Source organism: Acomys russatus, chromosome 31 (assembly GCF_903995435.1).
Source record: "Acomys russatus chromosome 31, mAcoRus1.1, whole genome shotgun sequence".
NCBI classification, from domain to species: domain Eukaryota; kingdom Metazoa; phylum Chordata; class Mammalia; order Rodentia; family Muridae; genus Acomys; species Acomys russatus.
Genome location: NC_067167.1, coordinates 4,605,577 through 4,626,853, shown reverse-complemented (window position 1 = coordinate 4,626,853; position 21,277 = coordinate 4,605,577). Strand labels below are relative to the sequence as shown.

Below are 21,277 nucleotides of genomic sequence, written 5' to 3'. Positions count from 1 at the left end.
ACCTCTCTCATAGATAGAAGAACTGTCCACATTCAGCCTTTTCTTATCCTGAGGAAGAAAGTGGCTTCCAAGCTTCTCACAGGTCACACTGGGAGCCAGAAACCTTACCTGCACTTGCTTGTTGGTTACAACTTCCTGGGTCCCCCAGGTTACCCACCACAGACCAAGGACATCAGCTAGCTTAGTGAGTCAAGGAGATTGGTGGGTGCACTTGGAGGCCCAGTATGGGTGTCCACTCTAAACCTGTGTCCCTGGAAGTTCCTGCATGACTTCCCACCTGCAGCCTCCCCTCCCACCCACTCCCAGAACCTTCTAATGTCACTTCCTGCATTTTAATGAACCTTACAGGAGGTCTACAGGACACACCAGGGGATGCACTCCATTTCCCCTGTTGTAAATTCTGTGCGCCTTTTGCCCCAGGTGACAGGATGTCTCCTGGAAGGTCAGGGGCCACTGTGGTCCCTTCTAGCCCCATCAGGACTCCACAGCTCTGTGTCCCCAGGACATGCTGTTTGGAGTGCATCAAAACTTCAGACTCAATGTAGTTTGAGGTGTTGAGAGCCAGGGTGGGGGTGGGGTCTCCCAGCTCTTTCTGATGAAGACAGCATGTGATTTCCTTAGTTTACTCTTCCCTCAAGGTGATTGTACCAGCTGGGAGCATCTGCAGGGTCGCTAAGACTGTAGGTCTCTCACAATTCCTCAGCCTCTCATTTAGCACAGTGTATAAATGGGCTGGAGAGGTGACTCAGTGGTTAAGAGAGCTTACTGCTCTTGCAGAGGACCCGAGTTAATTTACCAGAACCCACATGGCTGCTCACAACCCTTTGTAACTCCAGTTCCAGGGCATGCGTTACACCTGTCATACTCACATGGCTAAGCAGCGGTGGGAGGGTAGGGGAAGAGGAGAGAGAGCCCCAGCCCCAGCTACGCTAACCAGTGAGGATGTGGGCAACTTTCCTAGTGTAAAGGCCTGGCCTCCAGACCCAACCAGGACTAAAGTAGTTTTCAGTGTAAGAACAAAGTCCGGGTGAGCTGGCTTCAGTTTGGGAGTCTTGCTTGAGGTCAACATGAAACCTGAGTCACGAGTCTTACTATAAAACTCAGGGTCTTACCCTGGCGTTTGTGGCCACTGGGCCCTGCAGGGTGCTGTTCAGTGACCTGGGCCTCAGCCTACTTCTCACCCAGTTACAACAGCCACCCATCCCCAGATGTCGCCCAGTGTCCTTTGACAAAAATTACCCCTGGGTTGAAGCCACCGCTTTAGTGAACACATTTAATTATTTCTTTACAATTCAGATACCAACCCTAGGGGTCAGGATATGCCATCCAGGGCTTTCACAGGGAACCCTCCCCCACTACGGAAATTGTCCTGACGAGCAGCATGAAGGACACGAACCACCAGCGCTTGAATGAGATGGAGTGCACAGGGTTGCTAGGGGGTCGGATCTGCCTCATAGAGTTTCTGGATGTCCTCCTGGTATATCTTGGCCACAGTAGCCCTGCTCAACTCACTCATGGGTCCTGTGATGGAAGCAAGACTGTGGTGGGCCTCCTGTACCCCTCCCCAGAAAGTCCCCACTCAAGCCTGGGTCGTCAGAGGGCCAAGTTCTTGTTTGGGGGTGTATGGGAGCTGGGGTCAGAGGAGAACGCCAAGGCACCCTGAGAGCTCTCTCCTGTAGTCATTGGGGGCAGTGGTTAAAAGGGGGGTGTGGAGCTGCCACCCCAGTGACCTGTGGTCCAAACAGCCTTGGGTCATTTTGTGGGTCATGTCTAGATCCTCTAACACTCGGATTCTGCCTCTGCACCCCCTGACAGTCAGGCGTTGTGTCTGAAGTTGGCCCATCTTCCAGTTGGAAGGAAAGAGCTGGGTTGGGCTCAGCACACCACCATGTTTCATACAAGCAGAGCTTGGATGTGGAATGTTTTTAAAAGATTGTGTCTTATGCTTGGGAGCAGTAATGTACGCCTGTAATCCCAGCACTCAGGGAAGCAGAGGCAGGCCGATCTCCATGAGTTCAAGGCCAGCCTGGTTACAAAGCAAGTCCAGGACAGCCAAGGCTTACAGAGAACCCCTGTCTCAAAACAACAACAACAACAAAGATGTGTCCTTGTATGTGTGCGTGTGGATGTGCTTGCATTGCCCTTGGAGGCCAGAAGAGGGCATCAGATTCCCCAGAGCTGCAGTTAACAAGTGGTGGGAGCTGCCCAGTATGTATGGGTGCTAGGAATTAAACTTGAGTCTTCTACAAGAATAGCAACCTTTGAGCCATCTGTCTGGCTCCTTGTGTGGGAGCACACACATGCACGGTGATGCTGGTGGAGGTGGTGGTGGTAGGGGTGGCGGCATGTGTTTATCCAGGCCAGAAGAGGGCATCTGATGTCCACATTCTTTCAGCAAGTTTTTTCTGAGACATGGTCTCACCATGTAGACCAGGCTATCCTGGAACTCACCATGAGACCAGGCTGGCCTCAAGCTTACAGAGATCTACCTACCTCTGCTTCTCATGTGCTGGGATCAAAGGTGTGCGCATCACTACTTCCACCACCACCACCACCACCACCACCACCACCATCCTTTTGGAAACAGTATCTTTCATTTTCCTGGTGCTGGTCAAGTAGGCTGAGCTGACCATCCAGGGAGCACCAGGGATCCTCCAGTCTCAACCTCCCCAGCATTGGGAGCCAGGTGATGGTTGCTCATTCTTTTAGTCCCACGCACTCAGGAGGCAGAGGCGGGTGGATCTCTGAGTTCAAGGCCAGCCAGGTCTTCAGAGTGAGTTCCAGGACAACCAAGGGCTACACAGAGAAACCGTGTCTTGGGAGGGGGAAAAAAAAGTATACTGGGGCTGGAGAGATGGCTCAGTAGTTAGAGCACTGACTGCTTCTGCAGAGAGCCTGGGTTCAATTCCAGCACATGGCAGCTCAAAACCACCTCTAACTCCAGTCCCGGGGGGTCTGACATCCTCTTCTAGACATACATGGGCAACATTCATACATGCAGATAGTCATACACATAAATATAAAATAAATCTTTAAAAAGGCTTGCCTGCGGTTGTGTTGTTGTTTTGGTTTGTTTAGTATGGTTTGTTGTTCTTCTTGTTTTGTTTTTAAACATGGGTTCAGGGATCAAATTCAGGTCATCATCCTTGTACAGCCAGCATCCTTACAAACGGAGCCGCCGCCGCCCGCCGCCACCACCACTCCGTGCCCCCAGATATGCTTTTGAGACAGGCTCTCACTCTCTCTGTACTGTGGACAGCCCTTGAACTCATCCTCCTGCCTCAGACTCCTAAGTGCTCAGCTGACATGGGTGAACCACCACACATGTTTAAAATGTGTTTTGTCCCCCCCCCCAAATCAGCTAAAGTCACATGACCACAGACCCTTCCCATACTAGATGGAAGCCAGGGGCTGGGAGGCTGAGAGGGTCCCTAGCCCACCCATACTCACCACTCACTCACTCACCGAGCTCCCCGCCAGCCACCTGAGAGGGTCCCTAGCCCACCCATGCCACCACTCACTCACTCACCAAGCTCCCCGCCGGCCACAGAGAAATCATTGTCTATAATGACCCACTTAAGGATCTTGGCACCCTCTGAGGGCGCCTCCTCGTTCACATCCTGGATGCCCTGGCTGATGAACTCTGTAACCAAAGGGTCACGGTCATATAGGACATCTGCCAACCAAGTGGACTGGCTCTTCAGTTTCCGACAGCAAGCCACGACCTCGCTGGTCAGGGTACTCCGAGCCTCTCCGGTCTCTGGGTTGATCTGACACTGTGGAGGAGGACAGAGTTGGTGTTTTGTGACCACCTCCCCACCCCTTTCAGGGGCCATACCCATGACAACCCTGGGATACTCGAGTTCTCCAGGCCTCAGGTGCCAGAGCGTCAGAAAGCCCTGCTGGTCTCCCTGGTGAGGGGCAGGGCCAGCCTGCAGCTCAAAGATCACATAAGCCCTGTAATACAGGCATCCTGGAGTTGAGTGCCCCCTTCCACCATGTGGGTCCTGGCAGGCTTGGCAGCAAACACCCTTATCCACAGAGCCATCCATCCCACAGGCCAGCTCTCTCTGCTCCCCAGAGCCTGTCTTGTCCTCAGGCAGACTGTGGTTGATAGCCTCAGCTTGATACATTGATGTCAATGGCCCTGCGACCACACTTTGAGGGCCACTGTCTACAGGGAAAATTCTAGACCAGCCAACACCGTCAACCACTCTGCACCCCTCCCCAGAACCAACAATGAGAGCTGGGGCGTGACTCCAAAGGAAAGCTGCCTCAGGGCACATCTTCAGTGTCAATGGACCAGGATCTAGACTTGTCATGGAAACACACTGCTGGTGAGTGTCTGCGTTTCCAGAGAAACTTAACAGAGATGAAAGACGCCCACAAGCAGGGCTGGTGATGTGGCTCAGTGGGTGAAGGCCTCAAAAGCCTGAGGAGATGAGTTTCACCCCGGAAACCCAGTCTACAAAGCCATCCTCTGATTTTCACACCAGTGTGTGTACATGAACACAGATACCCATAATAATAATAATAATAATAAATTTTGGCCAGGCATGGTGGTTCACACCTTTATTCCCAGCACTTGGGAGACAGAGACATGTGGATCTCTGCGAGTTCAAGGCCAGCCAGGTCTACAGAGTGAATTCCAGGACAGCAAGGGCTCTGTAGAGAAATGCTGTCTCACAGTAACAAAAACAACTTCCTTAAATTGCCTTGAGAGTGTGTGTGGCTGTGCATCTGTGTACATGTTCATGTGTGCAGGATGCCTGGAGGTCAGAGGTCAGCCTCAGTGGTCAGCACTGTCCACCTTTATAATTAGAGGCAAGGTCTCTCACTGGGGTGTTGTTCACTGGTCTTGGTTCCCCAGCACTGGGGATTATAACATGTCCTCATGTCCAAATTTACACATGTGTTCTGGGGTCCACACTTAGGTTCTTATTATTGCATAGCAAGTGCTTTATCTGGGAGCTGTCTTCTCTGGTCCTTAAATTGCTTCGATTAGGTATTTAGTCATAGTGACCAAAAAAGAAAAAGAAAGAAAGAAAGAAAGAGGTGATAAGATACTGAATTACTCAAAAAACAAACAACAACAACAACAACAACAAAAAACCGACAACAAAAGCTGGATGTTTAATCCCAGCACTCGGGAGGCAGAGGCAGGAGGATCTCTGTAAGTTTGAGGCCAGCCTGGTCTACAAAGCGAGTCTAGGACAGCCAAGGCTACACAGAGAGACCCTGTCTCGAAAACAACCACAACAAAAACCCAACAAGATACTGAATTACTCGCGTGGAGCCCGTCCTCCTTCCAGACTTTCAGGGTCTTGCTTTGGGGGAGCCCCTGGGTACCTTCAGTGTGAGGAGGGCGCACAGGAATGGGGCGTCCTGGCCCACCAGCATTGCGTAGCGCACAATGGGGATGCGTGTCCTTACACGCTCCTCGATGGGACTCGGGTTGACCACCTCACCTGAGCTCAGGGTGATCATATCTGTAGCAGCAAAGAGAGGTGTTTTTAAAAGTCATTTCATTCCGCTTCTAAGGGGAGGGATTGGGGCCAGCCCAAGCCTGCTGTGCAATGCGTATTCCTCACCATCGATGTCCCCCAGGATATAGAGGAACCTGTCGAAATCCAAGAAGCCCAGGTCGTGCGTGTGCAGCCAGCCATAGCTGTCCGTTTCCTTCTCTGTGTTCTCCTTGTCATTGAGATAACCCATGAATATGTGACGGCCCCAGATACACAAATTCCCGACTCCATCTTGGTTCTGCTTTTCCAGCTTTGTGTGGGTGCTGGGAAATGGCTTCCCACAGCTGTGGGCATGGAGGCTTTCAAGAGCTGGGCTGGCATGCTCCCCATCAGGGCATGAGATACCCCTTGAGGTTCCTGCCATGGCACAGGGCCTGTGTGTGCCCTCCCCCCAACTCTGTCACTGTCCCCCAGTCAGAACAAGGGAGGAAAATATAAATATAATTAAGGTTAAGGCCCCCAAAGTGCAGTCAGGAGAGAAGGGCATGTGTCACACTTGCCTTCCATTCACCTCTCTCTACCCGGGGTGGGGGGGTGTATCTTAAACAATCAGAATGGATTTGCAGCATTAGGATTCAGCCCAAAGCTGGGTGTGATGGCACATTCCTGTCATTGCAGTGCTTGGGAAGCTGAAGCAGGGGGATTGCTATAAGTGTGAAGCTAATTGTAGCTGCACAGGGAGATTCCTGTTTCATAAAATAAAATGCAACAAAGTTGGCTAGGTGACACAGCACTTAGGAGGCAGAGGCAGGCAGATCTTTTAATTTGAGGTGACCAGCCTGGTCTACAGAGGGAGTTCTAGGACAGTCAAGGACGCATAATGAGACCATCTCAAAAAACAACACACACACACTCACACACACACACACACACACACACACACTCACACAACTCACTTATGGGCGCAGGCAACGACCCTGGCTGACCTGCCTGATGCTGGCCTTTAAAACTGCTGTGCCTTACCGAATGCCCAGTGCACACCCTGAAGCATATCCACAGAACCCTGTCTGCCAGTCTGTTACCGACTCGCTCTGAGGGAGGCTGCCCACCCTGTGTGAGTGCCCTTGCTTGCTACTTGAAGGAGCCTGAGTCCCACCTCCACCCACACCCCAATCCTGCACCACAGCGAGAAATGGTCCGAGAAATGAGCTACAAATGTGAAGAAAATCCCAGCCCACGAGGCTCAGCGGTCCCCTGTTTTGGGGTGGCTCAAATCCAGAGGATCCCTGGCCTGCTCTCCCCCAGGCAGGATGTGGGAGACAGAGGCCGGTTCAGACCCACCTCTGGAGCCGGAAGGTCTGGGGGTTGGACAGAGAGTGCAATCCCGTGCACTCCGACAAGCCGTACAGCTCCATGATAGGGATATCCAGGCTGAGGAAGAAATCCATCGTGGCCCTCGGCAGCCCCTGGCCCACGCTTAGAAACTGGTGGCAATGGTTGAGACCTAGGAACTTCCTAGCGGGTTCGAAGGTCAGTCGTTTGGCCAGGCCAAAGCACAGCGGCTGGTGGATCTGCCTTTAGAAGCGGAGCCATAGAAGCCAGGGTCCTAGGGTCCTGGCTGCTGTCCCAGGGTCCCCGTCCCCGCGCTCCATTCCAGTGCCCGTCATACCCGAGTATCCGCCTCTTGTTGGTGCTCAGGCCCATGTGCATGGCCCAGCGGTCAATCCTCCTGCGGAAGGCGGAGGAGTCCAGGTGTTTGGTCTTCAGACTGTCCAGCATGCGGTCCCACACCCACTGGATGCCGCAGAACGTGGTGGGCTGGACTTCACGGAGCATCTCCATCAGGAAGCCCTGAATGGGGCGGGATGGGGCGCTGGGGGACCCCCGTGCACACCAGGGTCATGAGACGGGAAGCTTCAGCCCAGGGACCAGGATGGGCCAAGGACAGCGCAGGTGACAGGCAGAGCCACGCCAGCAGAGGCCCCTGCATCCGAGTAGGGGTGAGAAGCAGAAAGCCTGGCAAAGGCTGGGCAACGGGGATGGTGCCGCACCCCTGCCCCTACCCTTCTCTCATATGGCCTTGTACCTCTCTTCCGAGACACTAGCTAGCTCACGCCTGCCACAGATGGGCAAACAGGCCCAGAGACAGAGAGGGTTAGGCAGCGGCGGGGAAGAGAGCAGGGTGAGAATTCCCACCTCATCCCAGTTTCCCCGCTCCCCGCCCCTCCCTTTGCTGCCCACATAGGGGCCATGGTCACTCTTATCCCCAGCGCTCACCGTGCCAGGGGCCCGTGGTAGCCCACTCCACTTCAGTGCCTCTATTGAGGGGAAGTAAACTGTCCCCGCCACGGAAATGGCCACCCACATGTCCAAGATCTGGATCGCCGCGAAGCAGAGTGGCAGGTAGCTCACAAGGACCTCCTGGCCATCAGGAGGGCACTTGTACCTGAGGTTTGAACAGTGGCTGCCGTGGTCCATGTGATCTGAAAGACATCTCGCTAAGTCAAGCCTAGGTTCTTCATTCCAAGAGTGGCCAGGCTAGTCCAGCCCCTCGGAGAGGGCCACTTACGTTGTCATGGCTAAGCATTACGGCCTTTGGGATCCCCGTGGTGTTCTGATTGTATACCAAAGTACAGCATTGGTTAGGCTTCTGTGAGTCGATGATTTTGTCCAGTGTTTCATCCGGGATGCCGTCTGCAAGGTCCAGGAACCCTTTCCACTGCAGGAAGATTGGCCAGTGGGCATTGGGGGAGAAGATGCTGTTATTCCCAGACACTCTCTCAGCCCACCCACCTCAGCAGGGACACACTAAAGAATCCCACTTCAAGCCAGTCACAGTAGCGCACACCTTTTAATCCCAGCACTCAGGGAGGTAGAGGCAGGTGAATCATTGTGAGTTCAAGGCCAAGCCTGCTCTCCAAAGCGAGTGGAGAACAGCCAAGGCTACGCAGTGGGACAGAACCCCACTCTGGAGTTCTCTGGACTCTCGACGTCACCCAGCACTGGGTGCTAGCCTCAGTCTCCAGGCCCGTGGCTGGCTGTCCCTCCCTCTCCCTCCCTCTCTCCCTCCCCTGTTTGGACATACCGAGTATAGATTTGGCTGCACTTCCTGGATGTCCTCTTTGTATTGTATGATGGCCTTGAGATGCTTCAGGTAACCCTGGATCTGCAGGGTACCATGGGGTCAATACGAGTATGGATGGGGACTCCCCGAGATCCTGAGCCCCTGGACCAGGAATTGCCCTCAGACACAGAAGGAGGACTCCCTACAGCCCTCTTTGTTTCTTGATTAGGGAGGTGGGGGTCTTGAGATGGGTCTCCTGTAACCCAGGCTGGACTCAAATTCACTATATAGTTGAAAGTGACCTAGAACTTCCTGGCAGGCTCTGCTGCCACTGACCATTTTGAGGTGCCTGGGATGGAACCCAAGGCTTCATCCGTGCTGCAATGGGTTCTCTGCCCACTGAGCTCAGACCCAGTGGTTTTGATTTTAAAAAAAAATACATATTTACTTTTCATCTTTTAGTTTATGTATATGCCTGCATATCTGTATTTGCAATGGGGAGGCCAGCATCAACCTCCCTGGAACTGGAGTTACAGGTGGCATGAGCCACTATGTGGGTGCTGGGAACCCAGCCTGGGTCTTTTCTGCAAGAACAGCAAGCAGGACTCTACAAGTGTTCCTAACTGCTGAGCATCTCTTCAGCCCCTGCCCCAGTGTTCTTAATGTGCGAAAATACACAATTATTCCATTTTAAACCATTTGGATTTTCTATTTCATGGTGTGGAGCCTCATGTGTGCAGGTGCACTCCACGGCTAAAAAACGCACACATCACCCGGCCACACACCCTTTAAAAAAAAAAAAAAGTCTTCTAATGAGGTTTTTGTTTTTGTTTTAAGATTTGTTTATTTACTATGTATACAGTGCTCTGTCTGCATGTACATCTGCATGCCAGAAGAAGGCCCAGATCTCATTATAGATGGTTGTGAGCCACCATGTGGTTGCTGGGAATTGAACTCAGGACTTGTGGAAGAGCAGCCAGTGCTCTTAACTGCTAAGCCATCTCTTCAGCCTCCGAGTCTGTTTGTTTGTTTTTAAAGATTTATTTATTTATGTATACAGTGTGCTGTCTGTATGTACACCTGCCGGCCAGAAGAGGGCACCAGATCTCATTGTAGATAGTTGTGAGCCACCAGGTATGTAGTTGCTGGGAATTGAACTCAGGAGGACCTCTGCAAGAGCAGTCAGTGCTCTTAACCTCTGAACTATCTCTCCAGCCCCTCTCCGCATTTCTTTTCTTTTCTTTTTTTTTTTTTTTTTTTTTTTTTTTTTTTTGGTTTTTCGAGACAGGGTTTCTCTGTGTAGCCTTGGCCATCCTGGACTCACTTTGTAGACCAGGCTGACCTGGAACTCACAGCGATCCGCCTGCCTCTGCCTCCCGAGTGCTGGGATTAAAGGTGTGCGCCACCACGCCCGGCTCCCCATTTCTTACTATACATTTATTTTTGGTGCGTGTGTGTTTGTGTGTGTGTGTGTGTGTGAAGTGCGGGTATGGGCCTCTCAGACTCCTCTAACCCAAGAGTGTTCCAGATCCACAGACACCAGAGCCTCTCACCTGGTTAACCTTCTGCAGCTGTTTTTCATTATCCACCACGAAGATGTCCATTTTTGAGGTCTCAGCAATGATCTGGCAGGTTTTCGGAGTGTTGGTAGACAAGATGCCGACAGAGATGCCACTGGAAGCAGAAACCAGGAGCTGAAGACCTACTGAGTGATGACTTTGGGGGAACTGTGGGTTCTTGGAGTTTTTATACTCTGTTGGAAGGTGGGACTCGGGGGGAACGCCCCCCTTCAAAACTCCTCTCAAATGTTCTACATGAGTGCAAGGAGGGCTTGGTGCTAGAGTATGGAAAGAAAGAAAGAAAGAAATATTCCTAAATGAAGGGGCATAAATGCTGGGCTCTGTGGGATGTATATGAGTTTGGTGGGTGCAGAGAACATCTGGAAGGGAGAAATGGACACGCTAAGGGCTGAGTCACTGAAAAACCTTGTTGAAAACTGAACTGTAGTGTGAGGGCCCTGAATGCAAAGAACCCAACTGGCTTCTACAGAGGCAAGACCTAGAGACACTTGGAGGACAGGCCAGCTGCCTCTTACCCTGCCATGATGGCTCCAATGCTGGCAATCACCCACTCCACAGAGTTGATGCCCATGATCCCCACACCATGGAAGCGTTCCAGGCCCACCTGAGGGAGGAAACACCCTCGTGAGATCCAAGGGACTCAGCTGCCCTTACCCTGACCTCATAGGAGTCTTCATCTCAGCTGAGAAACTCAGTCTCCTCTGGACCGTTTGTCCTGCAGCCACAGGTGCCACATAGTAGTAATGCTGAGAGGGCACCGCCACCACATGCTTCTGTTATCTATCCATCTGTGTGCTAATCACCATCCACCCACTCACCCACCCTAACACCCATGTACCCTCCCGCCCATGCACCAACTCATACACTCATCCACCCACCCACCTGCCCATCCACCTATGCATTCATCTACCCATCCATCCACCCATTTATCAATTCATCCATCCATTTATTGATTGATTGATCCATCCATCCATTACCCAACCACCCAACCACCTACCCACCCATCCATCCACCCGTCTATCCATCCATCCATCCATCCATCAATCTACCCACCCACCCACCATCCACCCATTCATCCACCCACCCATCCATCAGTCTACCCACTCACCCATCCATCTACCCATCTATCCATCCATCCACCCATCCATGCATCCATCCACCCATACACCCATCCATCCACCCACCCACCCATCAATCTACCCGCCCATCCATCCATCCATCTACCTGTCCATCCATCCATGCATCTATCCACCCATCCACCCACCCACCCATCCACCCATCCACCCATCCATCCATCCATCCATCTGTCCACACATGGTCCACCACATGTGTGCTCCACCACGCCAGGCTTGCATCCTTTGCGCAGAACGCGTCCTGTAGCCTGCAGCCTTTGCATGGCCTGTGCCTTTGGTTTGGTGTGTTTCTCCCTAGTTTTCCTGAGAGCACCTTCCTCCACTTGGTTGAAATTTTACTGTCTGTGAACCTACCCTTGGCCACCACGCTTTAAAAGTTCACCCCCTACCTCTGCCTCTTTCTCCCTCCCTTTCTTTAGCATGCTAACCCCTGCTGACCCCTGACCTTACTTACTAGTTTGGCTGGACAAGTCACTTCAAGTTTCTTTTATTCCCTTCCATAGTCAAAGATGACCCTTTTAAAAATTAATTTATGCCAGGCATGGTGGCACATGCCTTTAATCCCAGTACTCAGGAGGCAGAGGCAGGCAGATTACTGTGAGTTCAAGGCCAGCCTGGTCTACAAAGTGAGTCCAGGACAACCAAGGCTACACAGAGAAACCCTGTCTCAAAAAACCAAATAATAATAATAATAATAACAACAACAATAACAATAACAACAACAACAACAACAACAATAATAATAATATATAATAATAAAATAAAAATTCATTTATTCAACGAACACCAGAGGGCAGGACAGTAGCTTCTCATGAAACTGACTAAGATGCCATCATGACACCAGGTGCCATGCAAAAGTTATGACCTGAGCTCCAGTCCTCAGTCAAATGTGGTGCATGCCTGTATTCCTAGTGCTAGGAGCAGGGACAGGGGTGCCCCAAACTCACTGACTAGCTGGCATAGCCAACTGAAGAACTCCAGGTCAGCAGGAGACCATGTCTCAGCAATAAGGTGGAAAACAATTGGGGGTGAAACACCTGGAAGATGCCAGAGATTGATCTCGGCCTCCGCATACGTGTGTGCCCATCCCCATCCCCACAGGAGCACGCCTACTCACAGTGAGAGCAAAACCCACACTCCAGTCTGTAACCCAGGCGCCCATGAAGTCCTCAGAGGTGACCTGTGGGCTGGGTCCTACCATCTTCAGTATGTGTATGTTTTATATGAACTGTAACTATAAAAAGGGACGGGAGGGCTGGAGAGATGGCTCAGGGATTAAGAGCACTGGCTGCTCTTTCAGAGGTTCTGAGTTCAAATTCCAGCAACCACATGGTGGCTCACAACCATCTATAGTGAGATCTGGCTCCCTCTTCTGGCAGGCAGGCGCTTGTGCAGGTGGAACATTGTATAAAAAAAAAAAAAAAAAAAAAAGGCGGGGGACGGGGGGGGGGGGGGTGGTGACCGGAGAGACTGTTCAGCAGCTAAGAGCAGATACTGTCTTGCAGTAGACCAAAGTTTGGTTTCCAGCAGCTGTGTCTGCCAGCTCAACCGACTATAACTCCAGGTTCTGGGTATCTAGTGACCTCTTCTGGTCTCCGTGGGCACTGCACACACCCATATACATAATTAAAAATAAACAGTAAAACTTTTTTTTTTTTTTTTTTTTTGACACAGAGGTTCACTTGTAAACCGGGCTAGGCTCAAAGTCACACAGCCTCTGCCTCCTGAGGGCTAGGGTTAAAGGCATGTGCCACCATACCTGGCCACATTAAAACATTTTAAAGCCTGGTCTACAAATTGAGTCCAGGACAGCCAAGTCTACAGAGAAACCCTGTCTTGAAAAAAGAAAAAAATTTTTAACCAGTAAATGCACATTTGATATGCAGAATAAATCTTGTACATGGGGAAACTGAGGCTCAGAGTGGTAAATAATTCACATGACTGATGGTGGCATGACACTCCGTGGTGCAAATGAGCAACCAGAAGTGGATGGAGTGCAAACAGTAGTGAGGTCTCTCCGGTCCATAAAACATAGCGGCGCTGGAAGGCCGCACAGGCTTAGGGTGTGGCACACTTGCGCATGCGCAGGAACGGTACCTTGAGGAAGGCCTTGGCTGCGCGCCTGCAGGCTTCGTAGTACTCGACGTAGGTGAGCAGCTGCCAGCTCTTCTTGTACTTGGAGCCGATCGCCAGGTAGTGCGCGTACTTGGTGGCCGCGCTCATGATCATGTCAGGTACTGTGATTGGAGGCTCGTTATTTGTCTTCTTGCTCATGCGCAGCTGTACCTCACCATCGCTTTCTGAGGTCCAGTAGCTGGTGCTTGCTGCAGGATCAGAGATCACTCCATGGGACGGGAGGAGGGATGGGGTCCCCGGAAGGATGGTGAGTCACTCCCCGGTACAGGACGACGGGGGTGGGGGGTGGGGAGATGGGTCACACAGGTCATTTCCCTCCCCCCCGGCGCCCCTCCCCGTGAGGATTGGAGAAAGAACAAGGGAGTCATTGTCACTGTCCCAGGTGGACAAGACCTGGATGGTTGGTCACATGATCTCTCCAGGAAGGGTCACATGGCCACAGGGACCAAGCTTCCCCGGTGCACAAGCTCCCTCCGCAGGGACTTCAACTCGGATTGGCCACCCACCATCTGGGGCCAGGGCTCCTCTGGTACCTGTCCCAGAAAGTGTGCCTGGAATGACAGGCCTCCCTAGGACCCTATGGTGGCCTCTCCCAGCGGACGGGGGTGTGGGGGGGGGGGTGCTCCTACCTGTGACTAATTCCTCCGGATTCTGAGAGTCTTTTCCTGCTGCCTTCTTCGATACTTTGCTGTGAATTTTGGTCTTCAAGGTGGCTCTTGATTTCAGGACAGACATGAAGGCCCCGGGGGCTTCTTGTTCCTTAGAGTCAGACATCCTCTCGACAGAGACTAGCCCCACACAGTTACAGGGGACAGAGGGTCAAGTGCACAGGGTAGGGCACCTTCCTCTTCGCAGGGTGCAGCGGACGGGTGCAGTGGACGGTGGTGGATTCGGCCAGGCACTGATGGGAATCTCTTAGACCAGGGGGCAGGGGGATGCTAGCGATGGGTGGCAGAGAAGAGAGACAAAGAGGGAGGTCAGTGAGGACGTTTCCTGCACGTGTGGGCATGGGGACTCCTGGGGGCCAGAGGCAGGCAGCGGGCATCTTCCTTAGTCACATTCCACCTGTACACCGAGCTTGCCTAGTGCCTAAGCCTGCCTCCAGGCTTAGCTCCAGGGAGCCACAGGGAGCTGGGAAGTCCACACCCAGCTTCTATGTCGGGGTGGGGACTGAAGGCAGGCTCAGTGCTGTGCCCGCTCAAGGGTAGCCTTGAGATGCTGGAGATGGGCATAGAAAGGACGGGAGAAGGAAGGAGAAAAGAGTAGGGTTTTCATAGGCACACACCTTTTTATCCCAGCACTCAGGAGGCAGAGGCAGGCGGATCGCTGTGAGTTCGAGGCCAGCCTGGTCTACAAAGTGAGTCTAGGATAGCCAAGGCTACACACAGAAACCCTGTCTTGAAAAACCACCAAAAAAAAAAAAAAAAAAAAAAAAGAGTAGGGTTTGCCAGTACCTTTCTTTCTCACCCAGCTGACTGCTGCCAGGCGTTCCCTGGCATGGGGTGTATACAGTCTTCAGCCCACTCTCCTCAACAGGCTGCCTCTCCTTTCTCATTCGGTAGGGCAAAGTGGTGACTCCTGTCCAGCTCTGTCACTACCTCCCGCTCTAGCCGCAGAGGGACATGCAGCCCCTCAGACTGGACGCCTTCCAGAACATTCCCTTCTAACAGTCCGTGTGCAGCCCTTGTGACATCACTGTGTTCCATGAGCCAGGGCCGTGATGGCTGTGTGGCCCACACTGCCTTTTTTTTTTTTTTTTTTTTTTTCCCCGAGACAGGATTTCTCTGTGTAGCCTTGACTTCCCTGGACCCTGGACTCACTTTGTAGACCAGGCTGGCCTCGAACTCACAGTGATCCACCTGCCTCTGCCTCCCGAGTGCTGGGATAAAGGTGTGCGCCACCACCACCCGCCCCACACTGCCCATTTTGCAAGAGGCTAGCTTTGGGGGACAAGGACAGATGAGGCAGAAGCAATCTTGCCTAAGTCCCACCAGCCAGGGGACTCCCAAGGCACTGGTCCCCAAAGAGCTAGTGGCAAGTTCTGGGCTCTGACCTGGTGGCTGGAGAGACTTCAGTGTCCCAAGGGCAGTTGGCCCACATAAAATCCTGTGTCAAAAAACTAAGCATAGAGTGACCATGTGATCTGGAGTCCCCCTTCTGGGCATGGGCCACAAACTATTTGAGAAAGGGACTCAGAGATGTCACATAACCACATTCACACTAGGGCAGCAGCTCCTAGCCCACGTTCACTGACGTGGGGGGAGGGTGTGGGCTCTCCGGTCTGAGAGAGGGCATTCTGATAGGACCCCCACCTGAATCCGGAGGAACTGTGATGACGCACTGCCCCAATGAAATATGCCAGACGAAGCCGCACACCCCAGGGCTCCTCTTGCAGGCCCCTAGAACAAGTCACCGAGATAGAAAGTGGATGGTGGGTCCCTGGGAGGGGAGGGGGAATGGGAGGGAGGAAGACTTTGGAAGGTTCTGGAGCCTGACGGTGATGATTACTGCACAGGGTGAATGCATGTTTTGTTTGAGGCACAGGGTCTCATGTAGCCTAGGCTACATTTGAACTCCGCATGTAGCCGAGGATGACCTTGAACTTTTGGTCCTCCTGCGCCCATCTTCCCCAGGGTTGGGATGACAGACATGTGCCACCATGCTCAATTCATGTGATGCTTGCGACGGGACCTGGGACCTTGTGTGTGCTACTTTCGTGCTACCCACTAGGCTGCAGCTCCAGACCACAATGGTAGCTTTTGGTGGTGTTGGGTTTTTTTGTTTGTTTGTTTGTTTGATTGTTTGGTTTGGTTTGGTTTTAGGATTCTCCATGGGTAATGGAATGGCCCTGTCTGATTTCACTTCTATTTCTATCCTGTAAAAAACAGACAAACACCTCACAAGCACATACAAACATAAGAATGAGTGGGTGAGTGAATCAATGATTGACGGGTGAATAGGTAGATAAGTATATACACTGGTGACTGGATGAAAGATGTATGTACGAGTGATGGGTGAGGGGGCCCACGATCCCCTTCCCTGGAAGCACTTTTCTCCTGAGGCTAGGTGCAGGGGAGGATAGCCAGTGATGTCACAAAGGGTCGACTGAGCAGAAGGTTCCAGAAGGCCGAATGGAGTAGAAGTTCTGTTGGGTAGGAAACCCATCTGCCTTCCTTCCTCCCTCCACCATCACCACCATCACCATCACCCTGGTCAGTCTGAGGGGGTGACCAGAGCAAGAAGGGACAAGCATACACTCAGGCCTCCGGAACGACTCACCGATGACCAACTCTGTGCAAGGAGAAATACCTCGGTGATCAGATGTCTCCATTTGTGACACCAGGCCACATCGGCCAGAGTGCCACCTTGTGAAGAGAGACGCTTGGTAAGGTTTCCCCGAGAGGATCCCTGCGTGGGGCGCCCTTAGAGAATGCTGGGGGTTTAGTTTCTCCCTGTGGAGGCAAGATGGCTTTGAACTCCTGACCCTCCTGTACTTGCTGAAGTAAACGTGAGGGCTTGAGCTCAGGTTCCTAGACCCACATAAAAGCTGAACACAGCAGGGCCCTTCTGCAGCCACAGCACCTGCAGAACTCGCTGTCAAACAACAGACACCCCAAGTCAAACCAAGGTGATTGGCCAGGGCCACCCTGAGCTCCACGTGGTGCTGTGGCAATGTGCATTGTTTGGGTTCTACAATGTCTGTTGTTGCATGTAAAGGATGTTGTGTACGTATGTGAAAGTCAGAGGTCATCATAAAACCAGGAGCTTGCTGAGTGGGTCAGATGGCTGCCAGTGAGCCCCAGCAATCCCCTGCCTCTGCCTCTCCAGAGCTCAGAGTACAGGTGCACACACCAACCCACCTGGGATTTTTCGTGGATGTGGGTGATTCAAGCTCCAATCCCTGTGCTTGCACAGGACACGATTACCCATAGAACCATCCCCCCCGCCCCGACCCCAACCCTTGCATTTGAACTACATTTTGTTTTGTTTTGAGATGGGGCCTCACTGTGTAGCCCTGGCTGACCTGGAACTCTATATGTAGCTTCGGCGTGGCTCGAACTCACCATGTTCCACCTGCTTCCTCCTTTCAAGCGATGGGTTAGAGACGTGCCCCACCACACGCAGCCTGTTTATGATATTCTTAACTTTGTGAGAAATGAAAATGTTTTGATTATTGGTTTGTTTGTTTTGAGAGCTTATTTTTTTGCTCAGCTTCCCTCAACTCTGAGATGACAGCCCTCCAGAGAGCAGTGGTGATGACACGCACCCTATGCCTAGTTACAGACTTTTAAAAATTACTTTATTAGCCAGGTGTGGTAGCGCCTGCCTTCAATCCCAGCACTCGGGGGGATAGGGGGGAGGGGGGACAGAAGCAGACAGATCACTGTGAGTTTGAGGCCAGCCTGGTCTACAAAGCGAGTCTAGGACAGCCAAGGCTACACAGAGAAACCCTGTCTTGAAAAACCAAACAGAAAACTTTATTATTATTGTATCTGTGCCTGTGTGTGTATGTCGGGGAGTGGTTCATAGATCAACTTGGGGCAGTCAGTTCTCCCTTATCGTGTGGGTCCAAAGAATTGCACTCAGGTCATCAGACTTGACGCTGAATGCCTTTACCTACAAGCTGTCTGTCTGGCCCAAAGATTTCGTGTCCGCGTAAAACTGTGGAGCATCAGCATCCGCAGGAGAAAGGCATGCCTAGGCACAAGCCCATTGCTCAGGGCCACGCATCACCCCTTCTTACGTCTGGGCGCAGGTCCAAGCCAGCTTCCCTGTGAAGCCCCCCTCCTCCCTCTTCTGCTGCCCTCTGCGCAGTGTTGCAATCCCGAGTGGCTGAGCTCCATCTTTACGTGAACGTGAGTGTGGAGGCCACCCCAACTAACTGCTATGAGTGTCCTAGGGAAGCTATTGAAGCCGGGGGAGCCTTCCTGGGCTGCAGGCTGTGACTCGCTGAGCTGCCAGGGTTCCCAGCATAGCCCCAACAATGGCCACTGAGGCTCTTCTCTTAACCCCTCTTCCCTTGGCCTGTTTTTTGCATTTCTTGTTGCTGGCTTTTGGCTCTGTTAGCCGGCTCCAGCTGCCTGTACCGTGAAAGTGAGGAAAGCGTGTCCCCAGCGGTGCGTCTGTGCGTGATCTCGTGTCAAAAAGCCACTCTGCTTAGCCACTGAGCCCTCGCCTCTCCTTCTGTGGCCTCCCCCCAGCCGCTTCTCAGTGCCAGGGCAGTCTGTGGGCCCTAGCTGCATCTCCCTTGCTTTGCGAAAGGCTCTGAATCTTCTTGGCCAGGGCTGCAAGTCTGTGTGGCCAGGGGCCATCCTAGAGGACGTGGGCCATTTTTGATCCCTGGCCATTCTCCATCCAAGCACAAACCTGTGACTCTTCTGGGCAGCCTGGCCTCCAGGCTCCCCCCCTACTCCCTCCCCAGGAGGCAAGCTCCACGGCCGCCAGCCCAGCCCTGGCGCCTGTGGATACCTCGTGTTCCTTCTTTGTCACGAGTGAATGGAATGGCCCGAAGGAGCGGACACGGTGTCCAGGCCCAGCCCCGACGACCCTATTTTACCCACAATACCAAGTCTCTTCCTTCTCAGACCCCAAGAAGAACAAACCGTCCCACGCTCAAGGTTAGTGAGTGGAAAAGCGCAGCGTTGCGGATCGTGGCCTGGCCATCGGCCAATTGCAGGCCGATTTTTGTCCACCATCATCATCAGAGTCCAGCCTGCACCCTGCTGCCTACTCCCGAGTCTCTGCTCCTGCTCACTTGCTAGCTGGCCCCGAGCAGTGCTTGGAGATCTGGTATGCTCATGCCTGGCCGCACCCAGCTCTTCAGTCACATGCACTCAGGGGCTCCGCTTTTCTGTCCCAGTGGGGTGATTGGCCCCCCAGCCACGGGCAGGGCATCTCGATCATTGGTCCTGGGCTACTTCTTGCGCCCAGCGAGGCCAGGCCACACAGGCCCTTGCACTTCCAGTCTGCTGGTCAGCAGTTTATGGCATGGAGCTGAATGGGGGGAGGCTAGGGGTAGCCATGGCGTGAAACGACTGAGCTGGTCTCAAGGACACACATGTTGTCCCCTTGCTGGAGCAACTCTGGAAAGTTCTCAGTGGCCTTCTGGAGTGAGCGCCACTCAGCCACGGCTGGCCAGTGCGTTAGTGCCCACTGTAAACAGCGAACCCAGAACCAAACCCTGGTCGTCTCTTGAATACCCGGGACTTGGCCTTCTTGGGACCTCTCAGGTGACGCTGATCTTGTGTGTCCTGTCCTTCAGTTTCACCTTCTTCTGGCTTCAACTTGCCTAGAGGGCATTGTCAGCTGGTCATCCCCGTGAAGACTCGGAGCCACCCTTGGGCCAAATCTTAGCCTGGGCCACCAAAGGAAAGAGAGGCAAGTACCAGGGCGACTCCTTCCACCTCTTTGCCATCAAGGCTACAGGCCTGGGACATCCTCGATCTGTCAGCATCTGGAGTCGCTAACCAGGCCCTGATGTCACCCCTTCATTGGCCTTTGGAAGGTTGGAAGAGAGAGGCCAGGCTTGCTTGGCAAACCTGGGCTTTTCTCACCAGCCATTGGCTGGAACTACAGAAAGTGAGAAGGAGAGCTGCTATGGTCCTCAAAGACGCCTCCCTGCTGTCAAGCCTTCTCGAGCACCGCTATGGAGTGCTGCAGGGGTACCAGATTTCTAGGCCAGCACGAGTTTTCTCTGCTTTGGATGAATCTCCCGAAGCCCCCAGCCTAGAATGTGGTTCCCGGACCTGATGGTCAAGACCCCTATCCGAAACCCGGGCAGAGCATCTCGCATGGCCGAACATGCCACGGCGAGCAGGAGGTGAACCGCTCGGGGACTGTCCTAGGTGCCTGTGACAGAAAACGGGCCCACCCGACCTGTTCCCCTTGAGGCACAGGCTGTGGTCACCTATTGCAACTCAGGCCCTGAGCCTTTGGGTCTGCGCCCTCTGAGGTGCCTTCTCACTGTTTAGGAGTGATGGCTGCATCGAGCCCATGATGGGCCTGTCCTCACTGAATGCTTCCACAGATAAAAAAGATTTCCCAGTGTTGAGACACGGGGATCTCACTGTGAGTGTTGTTGGCCGGGAACGCTGTAGTTGCCCAGGTGTAACCGCAAGAAAGTGGCTCCTTCAACATTCAAGCAGCCATTGGTGTACATTCTCATGCGGCCATAATCGTTTGCATCACAGCACGCCTGCAAGCTTTTTTTGTCCCGCAGGAGAGGGTGAGGCCCACTTGATTCTCCCATTTCTGCTCCCCGCGGGCTTTATATGGGGGACCATCCCCCCTCGACCCAGTCTCTATGAGGCACTCATCACCAGGCCTCATTCCAACTGCCAGTATCCTTGTTTGTCCCCGTTTACAGGAACATAGGCCAATGAACATGGCACAGGCCAGAGTTCCTCAGGCAGCTCCATCTGTCCCTAGACACCTGGGTGGTTCAAGTGTTGTGCAGAGCCCCTTTTGCCAGGTTCCCTGTCCCACCAGCTTGGTGTCCCTCAGTGTACTTTCAGCTGTGTACTGTCCTGGGATTATTGGCCTACATGGGGAAATAGCGTCACCACCTGGCTAGCTATGAGCTCTTTGCCCAGCCACTGGCTACTCCTTCTGAAGAGAGGGCCTGGAACTGGTGGGAGCGTGAGTTGAGCACGCCAGGATGGGCTGCGAGCACCAAGGACATGTACAGGGCCTCAAATAGAGAGACGGCAGCACCTTCCGTCAGGTACGCCTCAGGTATCCCAGATGCCAGGCTCGGCGCTGGGGGCCCCGCCGGTTTGTGGACACAGCTTCTGCTGTGTCGGTTGGCTGCACCTTTTACTCTGCGGACTCTCTCGTAACACATTTTCAAAAAAACAAGGGCACATCAGCCGTTTGGCCCAGTCCGGGTTGGCATGAACC

The 21,277-nt window shown here is 53.0% G+C and overlaps 2 protein-coding genes across 2 annotated transcripts in view; one reads left to right on the top strand and one right to left on the bottom strand.

Annotated features, from left to right (window-relative positions):
- The window catches only part of Mllt1 (MLLT1 super elongation complex subunit), a 99,679-nt gene that overhangs the window by 37,656 nt on the left and 40,746 nt on the right, over positions 1-21,277 (top strand).
- On the bottom strand, positions 1,433-14,152 carry LOC127212609 (long-chain-fatty-acid--CoA ligase ACSBG2-like). Its single transcript, XM_051172707.1, is given in 14 exon segments — positions 1,433-1,521; positions 3,530-3,776; positions 5,350-5,489; positions 5,592-5,809; positions 6,807-7,040; positions 7,135-7,316; positions 7,743-7,918; positions 7,921-7,948; positions 8,035-8,184; positions 8,551-8,631; positions 10,083-10,203; positions 10,625-10,713; positions 13,340-13,566; positions 14,008-14,152. Coding segments are annotated over 14 exon segments (2,127 nt in total).